Source organism: Mirounga angustirostris, unplaced genomic scaffold (assembly GCF_029215605.1).
Source record: "Mirounga angustirostris isolate CCGP_5_RB_7025 unplaced genomic scaffold, mMirAng1.0.hap1 SCAF_4, whole genome shotgun sequence".
Classification (NCBI taxonomy): domain Eukaryota; kingdom Metazoa; phylum Chordata; class Mammalia; order Carnivora; family Phocidae; genus Mirounga; species Mirounga angustirostris.
The window spans coordinates 111,145,893-111,163,214 of NW_026991712.1; the positions used below are offsets into that span (position 1 = coordinate 111,145,893).

Here is a 17,322-nt window from a genome sequence, read left to right on the forward strand (position 1 = left end):
GTTTGCATTCCAACCAACAGTGCACAAAGGTTCCTTTTTCTCAACATCTTGCCAACACTTGTTTGTTTTTTTGATTTTAGCCATTCAGACAGGTGTGAGATGATATCTCATTGCGGTTTTGATTTGCATTTCTCTGATGATGAGTGCTGTTGAGCATCTTTTCATATGTCTGTTGGCCATCGGCACGTCTTCTTTGGAAAAATGTCTGTTCATGTCTTCTGCCCTTTTTTAAATGGATTATTTGGTTTTTTGGTGTTGAGATGTATACATTCTTTACATATTTTGGATACTAACCCTTTATTGGATATGTCATTTGCAAGTATTTTCTCCCATTCAGTGGGTTGTCTTTTAGTTTTGTTGACCGTTTCCTTTGCTGTGCAGAAGCTTTTTATTTTGATGTCGTCCCAGTAATTTATTTTTGCTTTTGTTTCCCTTGCTTTAGAAGACATATCTAGAAAAATGTTGCTATGGCCGATGTCAGAGAAATTACTGCCTGTGTTATCTTCTAGGACTTTTTTATAGTTTCAGTTCTCACATTTAGGTCTTCAATCCATTTTGAGCTTATTTTTGTGTATGGTGTAAGAAAGCAGTCCAGTTTCATTCTTTTGCATGTAGCTGTGCAGTTTTCCCAATACCATTTGTTGAAGACAAATTTTCCTGATAAATTTGTTTCCAAAAATTCCTAAACTACTAAATAGAGACAACTGTTTAGAAAACTGAGACCAAAAGCTGCTTCTTTCTAAAATAACAAGATAATTAACACAGAAGTATTTTGGAAAATTGCCTCAATTCTCCACTCTGCTCTGTTAGTGAAGATATAACCAAAATAACACCAAGCATTTTGATCAGAAAGATTTAGTTAAAAATTAATAACCCCAGTTACTACTTTTTAAATTATTATTGATAGTTTTAATGTATCAAGAATTTGTGAGGGTGTTTTTTTTTTTTGTTTTTTTTTTTTAGTATTTAAAAGTCCTTTTGGGGTGCCTGGGTGGCTCACTCAGTTAAGCAACTGCCTTTGGCTCAGGTCATGAAGCACCCCCCCCCAATCAAGCTCTCTGCTCAGCAGGGAACCTGCTTCTCCCCCTCCTCTGCCTGCCACTCCCTCTGTCTGTGCTCTCTCTCTGTCAAATAAATAAATAAAAACAATTAAAAATAAAGTCCTTTCATTTGTTTTTCAGAATTTTTCAAGAAAAAACTATTTCAGGATATTACCAATGGTTAGCTCTGGGTGGGTGAGATCCTTATGTCATTTGTGTTCTTTTTGCTTATTTTATGTGACTTTTTCCTATAATATGTATATATTGTTTTTGTGTGCATTTTTATTTTTAATGAAAGTAATACATATAAGTGAATATTCAAATAGTTCATAAAGGCTTATAACAAAAACACCCAAGTCCCATCAGCCCCTTGACCAACTTCCCCCCACCTAGCTTCTAGCTTCGCCCCATGTTCCACATAACCCTACTAGGTTATTTCCTAACAATATGCTTACACCAATGTTTCCTGACTTTCATTTTTAGACATTATTTATTGACTTCTTGTCATGGTATTTGAGGATTTAGCCCTTTCACATGTACCACCATCACCACTTTCCCCTCACCCTTCCTACTCACACAGCTATATCACTTCTGTTCAAATCAATAATTTGTATTTTTATCATCCTGTCAATGTAAATACAGTGCATTGCTGAATCAAGTAAGGTGCCAGGATAGTGCTGCTCTTGAAAATCTCCTGTTGTTGGGGCGCCTGGGTGGCTCAGATGGTTAAGCGTCTGCCTTCAGCTCAGGTCATGATCTCGGGGTCCTGGGATCGAGTCCCACATCGGGCTTCCTGCTCCTTGGGAGCCTGCTTCTCCCTCTGCCTCTCTCTATCTCTCTCTCTGTGTCTCTCATGAATAAATAAATAAAATCTTTAAAAAAAAAAAAAAAAGAAAATCTCCTGTTGTCCCTGGAGTTAATAATTGCCTTCCTTTTTCACTTACTTTTTTTTTAATGTATCTAACCCGAATTTTATCCAGATGCTTCAACCTATCTATCAAATGCCCATCGGTATCTTCCAATGCCCAAACATTAGAAATTCACTCTCTTACTTTGCTAAAGCACAGATTTCAGTAGTTTACTCAGAGCGTGTGCATTGAAGGTAAATTTTTTAGCGTGCTTGCATGTCTGAAAATGTCTGTATTCTATTCTCATCCTCCACTGATAATTTCCGTAAGCTGGTCATTTTCCCTCAGCATTTTAAAAGCACTGTTCCACTGTCTTTTACTTCCAGTGTTGCCACTGAAATAAATATGCCTAATGCCTTTCTGGTTCCCCTTCCTCTGTATCTGGTCTATTCTTCATTCTAGAATCTTCCCATTACCTTTATGTCCGAAATTTCACAATGATGTGCCTTGTGCCTTAGAATGCGCCTTTTTTCTTTGATTGTGCTAGACTCCCGGGGGTGCTTTCAATCTTACCGGCAAATTTTTTCTTTTATTATTTTTTTACTAATTTCCTCCTTCTCATTTTCTATGTTCTCTCTTTGTGAACTCTTGCCAGCAGGATGTTGGGACTTTATTATTCTCCAGATCGATTGTCCTTTTATCCCACTGACTATCTCTACAGCTTTTCTTTTCTTTTTTCTTTCTTTTTTTTTTAATTTAAGTAGGCTCCACACCCAGCATGGAGCCCAACACAGGGCCAAAATCATGACCCTGAGATTAAGACCCGAGCTGATATCAAGAGTTGGATGCTTAACTGAGCCACCCAGGCACCCCATTTTTTCTATGATCTATTGTCTGAGACAGAGGTTCTCAACTGGGGTGGGGGTGGGAGGTGTTGATTCTCTCCACCCCAGCCATTTGGCAATATCTGCTGATGCTTTTGGTTGTCATCACAGGGAAAGGGGGCATGCATGGGTACTTAGTGAGTAGAGGCCAGGGAGGCTGCTAACCATGTTACAATGCACAGCCTCCCACAGTAAAGAATTTCTAATCCCAAATGTCAGTCATGCCAAGATTGAGAAATCGTGGACCGGGAGAATTACTTAGCTTAATCTTCCAACCTTGTACTGAAGTTTCTATATCAAACATATTTTTGGCACAGGATGGCAGTGTGCAGTGGTTTAGGCTGGGAAAAAATCTGCAGAGGCAGTGCCCATAGCAAAACGATGAGGCTACAACAGACCAGTGATGAAGGGGAGTAAATCACTGACGATTCTTTCTTTCCCACAGACTGTCTAGGGCCACAGGGAAAATGGTGGAAAATTCACCATCGCCATTGCCAGAAAGAGCTATTTATGGTTTTATTCTTTCTTTAAGCTCCCAGTTTAGCTTCATACTATATCTTGTGTGGGCTTTTATTCCTGAACCTTGCCTAAACTCCTTAGGCTTAACTTATTGGCCTCAAAAATACTGGGTGGTTGCATTGCCTGTCTACCTCCTCATTACCATAGTAATTGGTTATGTACTGTTATTTGGAATAAACATGATGAGTACCTCTCCACTGAACTCTGTTCATACAATCATAGATAACTATGCTAAAAATCAACAGCAGAAGAAATATCAAGAAGAGGCCATCCCAGCATTAAGGGATATTCTTATTAGTGAAGTAAACCAAATGTTCTTTCTTGCAGCTGAAGATCTTTATGCCAAAAACTAAATTGTATGTAGACTAACACCAAACACTTACTATAAGTTTTTGATGTAATAATTTTGACCATAGCTATTTTGACAATCTTATTAATAACCGATACTGAAATATAAAAAAGCTGCACTTCTCTTAGATTAAATTCCATTAATCTTATACATGTTCTCGCATATTAGTTATTAATAGACAGAATAAATAAAATACTGCATTACCATAAAAAAAATATCTTTTTTTCCCATTCTCTGATCAGACCTTTTGTTACGGGAACTCTCCATCAAAAGATAAAACTCCTTTCTCCAGAAAAGAAACTTCATACTTCACAGAGGGATTGTGTTAATGGTCGGATGGTCAGTATGACATGCATGAAAGCACAATGGCTGTATGAAGGGCAAGAAGGGACCCAGTGGCCTCCAAGAGCTTTGTAAACAACTGTAGGGCAATTCTTCTTCAGGCTTGTACCTCACTCCTGCCTTCCATGGTACACCGACCACCAAGTGCTAAGGCTCCTCAAAGCACTTTGACTAGCCCTTCTTCCACTTTGTCAAGTCAGTTATCCCTATTCCGTCCAACTTCTGGTTTCCAAAATTTACTGAAATCTCTCATCGACTGTAGACTTTTCTCCTCTTTTCTTTTTCCTTATGGATTATATCTTGTAAACCCCTTTCCACACTACCTACACTACACGTACCACTTTGCAAAAAATAAGGATAAACAAAATAAGATTTAAATAACAGAAAGGGATCCAATACAGAGAAAGGGAAAGATGTCAATCTATTTTTCTTAAATTTCTAACTTGTTTTTTAATTGTGCCAAAATATCTTCATGAATTTTTTAAAAAATTTTACAGATTAGTAGAAATTGAAATTAACAATCAGTAGTTTATGTTCATAACTTTTTTCTGTTCTATAATCTTATTTATTCCTTTCTTCTTTTCTTTTTTATTGAAGCATAGTTGACACACAATGTTACATTAGTTTCAGATGTACAACATAGTGATTCAACAACTTTATACATTATGCTGTGCTTATCATAAGTGTAGTTACCATCTGTCACCATACAACACTATTACAATACCTTTGATTATATTCCTTATAATTTTCATTTCATTTTCATTTCATAACATTCATTCAATTCACCTTTCATTGCTGTGACTTACTCATTCCATAACTGGAAGCCTGTATCTCCCACTTCCCTTCACCCATTTTGCCCATCCCCCACCTCTGGCAACCATCAGTTTGTTCTCTGTGTTTATGGATCTAGTTTTGCTTTGTTTGGTTGGTTGGTTGGTTTTTTAGATTTGACATAAGTGAAATCATACGGTATTTGTCTTTATCTGACTTATTTCACTAAGCATAATGCCCTCTAGGTCCCTCCATGTTGTCACAAATGGCAAAATCTCATTCTTTTTTATGACTAAATAATATTCCATATCTTCTTTATTCATTCATTTATCAATGGACACTTAGGTTGCTTCCATATTTTGGTTATTGTAAATAATGCTGCAATAATATATTTATAACTTTTAGACCAGTTTGTTGAATATCCTCCCAGATACTTTTTCATGCATACTTATACATACTTTGATTTTTTTTAAACAATAACAAAAAGGACTAAAACATACACATTATTTTGTAATTGCTCAGACTATTCCATTCAATGGATGCACCATAGTGTATTTTACCAATCCATTACTGCTAAATATTTATGGACCTTACTGTTGGACCAAATTTTCACTTTTCCAGGTAGAGCAAAGTAGTAATGTCTGACCAGAAATTAATTCTAAGATTCAAAGCTAGTTTAGATTGAATGGGGAAACACTGGAGGGTTCCTGCTCAGGTCAAGAGGAGAACAAGGGGATACACACTCTCTCACTGCTAATACAGTGATACTTGAAGTATCAGTTAAGGGAACTAGTAAAAGAGAGAAAGTAAAAACATAACTACTGGGAAAAAAGATTATACAGTTGTCATTCTTTGTGGATTATATGATTACATACCTAGGAAACCCAAGAAAATCAACTGAGAAAATATATAAACAACAGAAAATTAAGTATGGAAGCAGGATACAAAATTAATTTATGAAAATCTGTGACATATGTATATATGTATACATGTGTGTACATATAAATACACACATATATGCACATGTGTTTATTTGAAACATGAAAAACCCATGTATCATGATAAAAATCAGAATATATTCCTTATCCTAGTTCTAGGAACAAATATGTTTTTTAAAAAATGAAGTTGATAGTTGAATTATTCATAAGTCATTTTCATAGGCCTTATAGAGAAATACAACTTTGGAATTTAGAAATAATCCTTAGTATAAACATCTCCTGCCCCACCGATTCTCTGACAAACATATTCAATTCCAAATCAAATTTCTGTAGTGATGTAAATCTACTACTTTGTTGGTCATATATGTTCACATGCACTATTCATATGATCTATCCTAAAAATAACTAAAAAGAGAAATTTTCATGAGAGTCTTTTTTAATATACATATTATCTCCCTTATTATGTCCCAATCAAATTGGTCTCTTCATGTCATTATAACGATTGTTCACACAATATAGTATTACTATAATCAATCCACTCCCATACACCTAAATCATGTTCATCACTAACTTAAGTTCCTGTTTTTAGACCCTCCATATACAAAGTTAAAAGCATCAAGAAGGGCGCCTGGGTGGCTCAGTTGGTTAAGCAACTGCCTTCGGCTCAGGTCATGATCCTGGAGTCCCAGGATCGAGTCCCGCATCGGGCTCCCTGCTCAGCAGGGGGTCTGCTTCTCCCTCTGAACCTCCTCCCTCTCATGCTGTCTCTCATTCTCGCTCTCAAATAAATAAAATCTTTAAAAAAAAAAAAAAAGCATCAAGAAAATGTATATGCTGCATTCAGATCTCCCACTTAATCTTGAGGTCTGTATTCTTTGCCTTTTGGTAAAAACAACACATTTTTGCCCTCCAGCAAGGAAGTTTTAAAAAATTACCATCTCTTTTCCAAATACTTTTGTTATACTTTACAATATACTAAGAATTTTTTTTTATTTTAAAAAGAAGGCAATCTAGTTTTAATTAAAAAGAAATCATCTTGTGGAAATGTATTTTCCACAAGGAAAGGAATGGTTCTAGTCCCAGATTTTAAAATTCTCATTGGTAGAAAATACAAGGTAAAAAATAATGTTTGAAAGACTGTTACAATTAAATGTCTTCAAACTTTGTCAAATATGTTTCACAACAACATGTGGAGCTTCCCCAAATGCTAACATAATGTCTAAGAACCAAAAAGTAGGAAGAATTGGATTGTGGGGTAAGGAAAATGTTAACTATTAGTACTAATTATATATAACATATTAGAAACTATGATATCAATAATGAAAAGACCATCAGGATGTTTAACTTAATCACTGAATTCTCCCCCTAAAATATAAATCAAGCATTTTGCAAAAATACTATATACACCAAATTGAAATGTCCAAATTTTTTTTAGCATAGCAGTTATTTCTTTTGATGTAAATAGGAAGGTCGCTTTTCCCCCTAAACATTTAGATATAAGCTGAAGTCTTCAGAATTTGGACGCTTGGCAATGACCAGTTTACAGATGGACTACTACGTGCAGTGGCTCTCTCCACGTCCCTGCAAGGTCCCTGCATGACCCGCCAACAACAGAGTCACCTCTGACTCCCTTCCTGCCCCACAGAAGCACTCACCGCCCGCATCGTAGCAACCATCACTGCGCTAGGCTCCCCTGCTCCGGCCTCGTTCCTGTAACTTCTCGTTGACCTCTATTACTATCATCAGTGAGAAAATAATAAATATTGTCTGAATTTAGAAATAAATAAGACCATATGTTCATCCAAAGTCCAGCAGAGTTCTGGACAAGTGCCTCATTATCAAAGCCCAGCACCAAAAGAAAAGGCAACATTATGGTCCATCAGAGTCCAGAGCACAAGTGAGAGTCTCACAACTGTGTTTTGGGAGTTCACTCACTAAAGATACCTGGATTTTCAGTTGCTTGGAGACAGAGTGTCTGTCTTGTGCGTCTTTGCACCTGACACCGCACCCTGCAAAGGTGGCGGGCTCTGCATATATTCTCCTCCCTCACCTATCTTCCCCACGTTCCTCAGCTTGCTAAGGAAGTCCTTTCAGAATTCAAAGTTCTAAAGCTCAGGGAGAGTCGTAACTGATCATCTATATCTACAGAGGGAAAGAGCAAAGGAATGACATACTTCCCCTCATTTTTTATCCTGAGCAATTACCCAAAGGTAATAAAAGGCAATCAAGTTATTTAAAGAACTACTTTGCCTTTCCTTTTAGAGCTCCTACAGAGGAACTGACCTCTGGTTTGCAAAGGAAGTCCTGTACCACATGGCATTTTAAAAACTATCAGGATTTGGCTTTTAAAACAGTTTTATGCACACAGTATTCTACTGGTACAGAAGGAGAAAGTAGTCCCCCGATGTATCAATGTAGAGGTGAGAGGAATTCAATTTCAATTCACTCTGTCTTAACCCAAATTATCAATTCTTTCAACAAAGAACACACACTGAAAGAGCATCACGGGAGACTTTTAAAACAATTGTGTAGGGGCGCCTGGGCGGCTCAGTCATGCTTACACAGTTGTGGGGGTTTGGATTCACAAGAGTAGCATCTGTTAGGAGGAAAGCATGCTCATATCTACAGGGATATTTAGTTGTGCCAGCAAATTGCAGTTGCTTAAACAACTTTCTCCCTCATTCCCTTCCTCCCCTCTTCCTGTCCCTCTCTTCTTCCTTCTCTCTTTCCTTCCTTTCTCTCATTCTTTTTTTTTTTTTTTAAAGATTTTTTATTTATTTGTTTGACAGAGAGAGACACAGCGAGAGAGGGAACACAAGCAGGGGGAGTGGGAAAGGGAGAAGCAAGCTTCCCGCGAAGCAGGGAGCCTGATGACGGGCTCAATCCCAGGACGCTGGGATCCTGACCTGAGCAGAAGGCAGACTCTTAATGACTGAGCCACCCAGGCGCCCCCTCTCATTCTTTGATGCAGGTTTTTACTTTATTTCATTTTTTTTTAAAGATTTTATTTGGGGTGTCTGGGTGGCTCAATCGTTAAGCCTGGGATTGAGCCCATCATCGGTCTCCCTGCTTCGTGGGAAGCTTGCTTCTCCCTTTCCCACTCCCCCTGCTTATGTTCCCTCTCTCACTGTGTCTCTCTCTGTCAAGTAAATAAATAAAATCTTTAAAAAATAAATAAAATAATTGCATAAATTATGATTGCTAGTTATACAAGAAATTCTTGAGCAATAAGTAACTATAATCAACAGTTAAAAACACCAACTGTTTACATTCAACATTTGTCATATTGATTTGGAAGGTGGAGGGGACAAACAGAGCTAAAGTTCAAAACCACTTGTCTCCTAAACAATGTAGATGTGGGTTTTGTTGTTTTGTCTTGTAGATCTGCCCTTCTTCAGTGTGTAATGACCATTATAACAAGAAAACTAATCATTCTTTGAATTTGGAAATCAATATAAAAATACAAAGCGTTAACTCACTGACATCCTGTCATCACTTCATCATCCTGAACCCAGAACTCAGCCCTTCCACTAGTTTCCATAGAAAATTATCTCCAAGAAGTTCATGAATTCCCCCTCCCCAACTTTACCTAAAATTAAGGAGTTCCTGGGGCGTAGATTGGCCCACCAGCTCTGTGTTCTCTCTCTTCTTCCCTACATGGGAATTGAAGGAGTATCTTCTGTTGCTTAAACTCCTTGGAGTTTCACTGCTTGCCTAAAGTAGCTCTTCCAAACAAATGCAGCACTATCCCTAAAATAAGTCCTGGGAAACACATTCTTCAACTTGATCCCCTTCCTTTGCTCTCATTTCTCAATAAGCTCTTGTATTCTCCTAGCCCTTGACCTCTCATCTCTAAGTTTTGATGATTCCTCGCACCCAACAATACATGGGCTTTTCTGCTTTAGTTCTGAGCTCTAAGGTCTGCAATTAACTTTGCTCAGTTCACTTCCACCTGCTCCTTGCAGTGACCTCCTCCAATTTGGACCCTATCTCAGCTTTGCCTTATCTCTGTCCTTTCTATTCTCCCAAACACTGACATGCATCTACTATCAACTCAACTTACACAATATCTGTCTAACACTCTCTTTCTTGAGCTCCAGATTTTTATTACCAATATCCTACCATGTGTTCCAGGTTCATCAAATACAATAAAATAGAACTCATCATCCCCCTTCCTCCCCATACTCTTTTTTCTCACTTTTCTCAGAGTCATCATGCCTCTAATCACCAAGCCCAAGAAACCTCCATTTTCCTAGATTCTTCCCACTTGCTTAGTCCTCTGTAACCATGTAGACATCAAATTCTATCAATTCTACTTGCTAAAGATCTTCCATATATTTACCTCCTCTACCCTTCCTCTTTCACTCCCCAAGTTTAGGCCTATATACCTTCCCAGACAATCTCTGATGTCTCTCTGGCATCTTTCCTCTTTGAGCCTTCGTATACCAGGATAATAACTTCTCTTCCCATGTTCTCCCAGTGCTTAGTACCACATGTTTCACACACAACAGAGCCTCAATAAATATTCATTAGTTAGGGAAGAGACTTCAAATGCTTGTGATCGCACATCTTTCCTTTCCTTGGCATTCAGAGATTGCCTCTGTCTCTCCAATCTCATGCTTCTACGGGATTCTCCTAACTTGCCATTGATTATTTTCTTATTCTTTCACTTTTGGTCAAAGCTTTCTATTATTCTTTATTGCCTATCAAATAAATGAATGGCATGGAAGTCTTCCATTCTAGCTCAAACCTATCTTTCCAGTCTCATGGTTCATATTCTCCCTCTCACATTCTTTGCTCAGTCTAGCTAAATCCAGCCACTAGCCATTCCCCAAACATGCTGTGCATTTTCCTGACTCCTCGCTTTTGCCCATGCTGCTTCCAACACATAGAATGTCTTTTCTTCCCCTCTTTCCCTGTCAAAAGTATTCCTAGTTTTAAGACCCACTTTCTTCATAAAACTTACAGATTCCTCCAGACAGAATTTCTTTCTTCCTCTTCTCTCCTTCTTTAAAACTTAGTTTACGATTTGCTTTGTACAAGTATTTTATTTCTTCTACTAAAAAAGTTGTTCAAAGCAGTATTTTCAAACCACCTGAAACAGAATAACTGGAGTCTTGTTAAAAAACAAAAACAAAACAAAAACCCTCCCAAATCAGAGTTTCAGAAGGGAGCACTAAGAACCCTGCGACCTGAAAGCAAGTGCCCCAGGAGAGTGCGCAATGAAGCCGGAGACCTTGAAACTGCAGAAATGGGCCTTGAAGTCAGTCAGACTGGAAGTTGCATTCCAGTTATGTCTCTGTTAAAAGATAATTCTCAGAAAAAGCTAATAAAACCATGACTCTGATACAGATAGAAAAGAAAAAAAAAGTTAAAGATTTTACTTAACTCATTCAATGAGGTAACCAGGCAGATGTCGTAACCTGTTCAGAAGAGAATCTGAAAGAAACGCATTCATACAGGGTTGTAAAATGGTTCAGACCTGATGAAAGGCTACCATAAGATAATCCAGAAGGATGTGCAATAGCTCAAAGACAATGCAAAGAGTCAGATGACCTAGAAGATGTCCTTTAGGCAATGCAGAGTTTTCTACGGAGACATAAGATTTTTTTCTATACCTCTTGCTAGCTGTGTGACTTTGAGTATGTTACTTAACTTCCCTGAGCCTCAGTTACTTTTTCTTAAAATAAGATTTCATAATTAAAAAAAAAATCTTAATGCGATAATACTTACCTAATACTGCTCTTGTGAGAAGTGAGTTAAGGAGCACCAAGCCCTCAGGACAATGTTGACTACATGATACTCGATAAACATGACATAGTAGTACTAGTAGTACCAGGGTAGTGTTATCACTAGCTAGAAGCTTTTGGGGACCCTTTCTTGTTTCCTAATACATGTATTCATTCAATCAATCAACCAATGTGCATAAAATACCTATTCGTGCTAGGTTTGGGTGGATAATAAAATAGTCTCTGTCATCAAGGAGTCCAGGCCAGCCAAGGAGATGAGAACCTAGGTCAATAATTACATGGGATAGGGCGCCTGGGTGACTCAGTTGGTTAAGCGACTGCCTTCGGCTCAGGTCATGATCCTGGAGTCCCGGGATCGAGTCCCGCCTCGGGCTCCCTGCTCGGCGGGGAGTCTGCTTCTCCCTCTGACCCTCCTCCCTCTCATGCTCTCTGTCTCTCATTCTCTCGCTCTCAAATAAATAAATAAAATCTTTAAAAAAAAATCATAGCAATAAATGTGTCAAAGTTGTTAAAGAAAGTATAAAAACAGTCCCATATTCAACACCATTCCTTTAGGACCTTAGTAACTTTAATATTAGCTTCTATGACTAATTAAACAATAATATTCATTGCTAAAAAAATCACCACACTTCCAGTCAACAACCAACCAACCAACCAAACTAACAAACCAAAGTGCTAGTCAAGAACCTTGTTCTTGGGGCGCCTGGGTGGCTCAGTCGGTTAAGCGACTGCCTTCGGCTCAGGTCATGATCCTGGAGTCCCGGGATCGAGTCCCACATCGGGCTCCCTGCTCAGCAGGGAGTCTGCTTCTGACCCTCCTCCCCCTCATGCTCTTTGTCTCTCATTCTCTCTCTCTCGCAAATAAATAAAAAATTAAAAAAACAATAATAATAATTACATGGGATACAATAAGTGAAAATAAAAGTATGTGAGCACAATTGACAACATGGCTAACCATGTGTGGAAGGTACAGAATGCTTACAGAAAAGCATTATCAAGGGGAATGTAAGCTGAATCTTGAAGGATGAGCAGGAAATCACTAAGCACAGTGTGCTAACAAATATTGTGCTAGATCATTACATATGTTAACCTTATTTAACTCACATAAGAGCCATACAATAATAGCTCACTCTAATTGAGTACTTGCTCAATGTGTCAGGTGCTGTTTTAAATAACCATCATTATCTTATTTTATGAAGAAAAAAATCCTGAGGCTTAGAGAAACCAAGTAACTTCCCTAAGATGACATAGCCAGTGAGTGGCAAAGCCATAATTATTGCCAGATAACCTCGTTCCAAAGTGTGGGAAGTATCACCTCAATTTACTAATGAAGAATCAAACCTAGAGAGATGATGAGATCTCCTAGAGAAACTGATTAGAAATTGGGTCCCTGGTTTTAAAGGACAGGCAGATGGGAAGGAAAAATACTCCAGAAAGAGGGAGAACACACAAAACCCTGGAAGTATGGAGGAGCTTAGCATGGCTCCAGGAACCAGAGATGTTTGGAACTCAATATGCATTTATGGAAACAAAGATAAAGCCACTGGGGGTGCCTGGGTGGTTCAGTCAGTTAAGTGGCTGCCTTCAGCTCAGCTCATGATCTCAGGGTCCTGAGATCGAGCCCCACATCGGGCTCCCTGCTCAGTGAGGAGTCTGCTTCTCCCTCTCCCTCTGCTGTTCCCCCTGCTTGTGCTCTCTCACTCATTCTCTCTCAAATAAATAAATTAATTAATTAAATTAAATTAAATAGTAAAGCCGCTAAACTAGGCAGGGACTGTGAGAAAGAAATTATAGCATACTAACTTTTGCAGACCCTGCTCAGGAAGTTATGAAAAAACTATGACAGATTTTAAGCAAAGGAATGAGATCAAAGGTTTAGAAACTGGAGGCAAGGCAAACAGTTATGAGACAGCAAAGATTAGTATTATTGAGATCAAGAGTTTTGAACTCCAACAACCTGCCACTTATCATAACCTCAGGAAAGAGAACCTCTTTGAGCCAGAGTCTCCTCATCTGTAAAATGAATATAATAACAGGGTCACCACGAGGCTTAAATGAAAGAAGGTAGGTAAGCACCTGCTAATGTACTCCAGATCTAATAGGCATTCAATAAATGATGGTGGTAGTATTAACAGTTGTTTATTTCTACTTTTGTTGTGATGCAAATATAATGAGACCTAGTTTAGGTCTTTTTGAAGGAAGAACATGTTAAATACATACTCTTTTACCTAGGTTGTTTGATTTGTTCAGACATAGTAGATTGATCCGTTCAGACATAGTAGACTGATTTAGACAGCAAAGTCCCAGGAGCACAAAAAGAATCAGATTTCAGGAATGGCGTGAGGTTAAGGGTTCAGTTTATCAAACGTTTCTTGTGTCCCTACCGTGTGTGTCTAACACTGTATTAAGTGGTACATATCTAAAAATAGTTAAGACACAATCTTTTTTCACAAGGAGTCATCAGTCTACAATATAGTTATTTTGGATGATGCCTGGCCTCCTCTCTTATTTACAGCCTCACCCTCCCTTAACGTCTGTTATTTACACTACTCTTGTAGAAATGATCTTGGTTTCCCTACCTGGTTACCTGCCCTCCTCCCCAATCTTGGACTACTTCCTTTCCTGGCTACTCCAGCTGGACACGTCAGACTACACCTGTTTGATCCAAACCTATTCTCAGTACCCTGGTTCGAAGATACCTTGCTCCTATAGGGAAGTTAAACCAATTTTCTCAACAGCTGGTGCTAGAATTCTTTTCAGAGGAAAACACCTTCAGGAGTCCTTGTGAGTAGATGGTATGATTGAGGAATGAGGTTAGCAAGAGACAGGATCATAAAAAACAAAATGTTCTACTTCAGAAATTCAGCTGGGGGTATGGAAGAAATGGCTAGAGAAGAGAAGAGAAAGAGAAAAAAGACAGAGGAACTTCACTGTATACCTAAAATACCTTTAAAAATGTATAATGCTCTACCGTACTTGCATTTCTTTGACTCCCCTCGTGTCTTCCAAATCTTTAGTAAGCCTTCCATAATCCCCAAGCCCCCACCCCTCCCCACAAACACATAGACGATGTGAGAAGGTTGGGCGGGGAGAGGTAAGTGAAGAAATCATGGAGCCAAGTGCCACGGCTAGAAGACAAAAGGAGCAGAATGAGACAGCACATCCAGAACAACGACACAACCATAACTGAATCCATCAGTAGGAGCAAGGCCCAAGGTAATGCTAAAATCACAGATATCTGGGAAATTGGCAGAACATATCAGCAGGTACTGTACTTTATTTAAAAGTTGTGTAATAGGGGCTTGAACCAATCTTAACTAGTTAAAAAGCAAAACAGATTATCTCAGCTGGTCATGATTTCTTCAGTGTCATTGATGATTTGGTACCAACTCCATAGGTCTGCCTTTCCAACACACCTACTGCCTTCCTCAAAGGTGGCCACCACTGTCTTACCCAGTTACTGCAAGTCTCCTTGAGATCAGCATTTTTTTTTTAACTTAATTAATTAATTTATTTAAATAGAACAAGCAGGGCGGGGAGGAAGAGAGAGAGAATGTCCAGCAGGTTCCTCGCTCAGCACAGAGCCCAACTCGGGGCTCAATCCCAGGACCCCAAGATCATGACATGAGCCAAAATCAAGAGGGGGACACTTGACTGAGCCACCCAGGAGCCCCAGCAGACATTTTCTTAAAGGGCCAGATAGGCAGTTACTCTACTCTGCACTGAAGCCCTGGAAGCAGCTATAGACAGTAAAAATGAATGGGTTTGGTTGTGTTCCAATAAAACTTTTTTACAAAATCAGGTGGGGGACTTTCTATCCTGCCCCTTCTGTTCTCCACATTATAGAGTACTCTTTCAAAATGTCACTCCTCTGTATAAACACTTGTCTTCCCATTAACCTCAGGATAAAGTCCAAATTCCTTAACAAGGTAAATTTAAATTTCATACCATTATCTCCTCTCTAGCCATTTCTGGCTTCAATTTTCAGCACTACTGAACTGCTTTAAATTCCCAGGTTCCTGGTTCTCTCTTCCTTCCATGCATCTGCATATGCTGTTCTTTGGCCTGTAATCTTCCTCTCTTCCCCACTCCACTGATTAGTTGATTCCTACTCATCTAAATTTCAAGTTTCACATTAAGTCTAACTTCCTCCAGGAAGATTTCCCTGATCCCTAAATTCTCACAAAGTGTTGAGTTGCTGGTTTAATTGTCTGAATCTCCTGTTAGTTTGAAGCTCTGTGAGGAAACTGGTCTGCCATTCATCATTGTATTCCAAGGTACTCAATAAATAACTGGATTCTTGACTGATCAGGAAAGAAAAGACAAGAACCACCCTAAAAATGAAGGGGGCCCTCAAAGGCTAATTGGTGGCACATAAGCTGAGATTTGTTTGAACTGTTTCTTTTAATCCAACATCTGCTCCTAAAGCATTTTCTGCTTTGTTCCTGTAGCTTGCAGAGAGGGTTAGGAAATACACATTACATCATCCACACTTTCTGATGCTGGAACCAAAGCCCTGTAGGGTTTCATTTCTGCCTTGGCTTCCAAACTTAATCTGTTCACCCTCTCCTTGGCACCTGATCTCTTACCTCACATCCTGTTTCCAGTCTTGTATATGGTGTACCTTATATCTGGTAATTATCCTTGCAGAGAGATACTGGCTTGCCTTTCTAACCAATCTTCACATTTCAGATATCATGTAGGGGGCATATTCTATATGTCAGGCTCATGGGGCTTCCTCTATAAGCCAGGCCTACAGGACTTAATCATTCAATCCTCAGGCTAGCCTCGCAATGATGTTCTCAGAGATTTCCTTTTATTATTTCTACTCTACAGTTGACAAAAGGAAGACTTAAAAGGAGTAAGTAACTTGTGAAAGAAAATGGCAGAGCTGGGACAGAAGGGAGGAAAGTCTGACTGCCAAGCTCGAGTTTCTGAGCTCATACTACTTTACAGTTCCTCTGGGACCACATCTGCTTCCCCCTGTGAGTGCTGTTCCTGCCCAAGCCCCGAAGTCTTCTATGGCGCTCCTGCATGTTTCATCCTGAACCTCACGGACAGTGTGGCTGAATTCAAGTCCGTCAGAATCACTGATACTTCTGGAGCACGGTCACTGTGCTCGGCCCTGTTTATGTATGACCTCATTTAACCTGCACAGACCCTAATATGAAAGATAAGGTTAGCTCTGTTTTATGGAGATGGAAGCAGAGGCACAAAGAGGTAAAATAATGTGTCCAAGGTCACATAATTAGTAATGGGAGAACCTAGGATTTACACCTAGACACTCTGACTCCACAACCCGCATTCTTAGGCAAGAAGAGAATACACAGGGAGGTAAAAGAGAGCTCCTCAGGCCTCATAGGATGACATGAAAATATGGGTGAGGTTGAATGATTCAGGTTTTAATCATCCCGGATAGGAGATCATTAACTAAGGATGTCTCAGTCATTGCTGCCTAAAACAAACTGTCACCAAACTTCATGGCTTAAAACAGTAATCATTTATTAGCTAACAATTCTGTGGGTCAACAATTTGGGCTGGACTTGGCTGAGAAATTCTGCTGGTTTTGCCTGGGCTCACTCATCTGGTGACAGTCAGCTGTGGCAGCTTGGCAGGAGCCTGATGGTCCAAGATGGTTTCTCAAGGGTCAAGGCCAGCTTCATGGGCATGCAACTTGTGCTGAGTTTATTGTTCTGCATTCCTGTCTCCTTAAGAATCTCCTGAGATTCTGAATAATTATGGGAAAGGGAGGCTACTGGGTCTTGTAAATTACATTCCAAGTCATGCTGGTGGTTGATGTGGATGCCAGCTGGGCATCTTTATCCACATAGCCTCTCATCCTCAAAGAGGCTAGCCCATGTTTCTTCACATGATGACAGGA

At 39.2% G+C, this 17,322-nt stretch overlaps 2 protein-coding genes across 2 annotated transcripts in view; one reads left to right on the forward strand and one right to left on the reverse strand.

The window, feature by feature from the left end:
• TLCD4 (TLC domain containing 4) overlaps window positions 1-17,322 on the reverse strand; it is a 104,178-nt gene that overhangs the window by 73,067 nt on the left and 13,789 nt on the right. The window lies entirely within an intron of this gene.
• Window positions 3,210-3,644, forward strand: LOC123858303 (phosphatidylinositol N-acetylglucosaminyltransferase subunit P-like). The gene has a single exon (XM_045895387.1). It carries the CDS (start codon window positions 3,240-3,242, stop codon window positions 3,642-3,644), a length of 405 nt encoding a protein of 134 aa, XP_045751343.1. The 5' UTR covers window positions 3,210-3,239.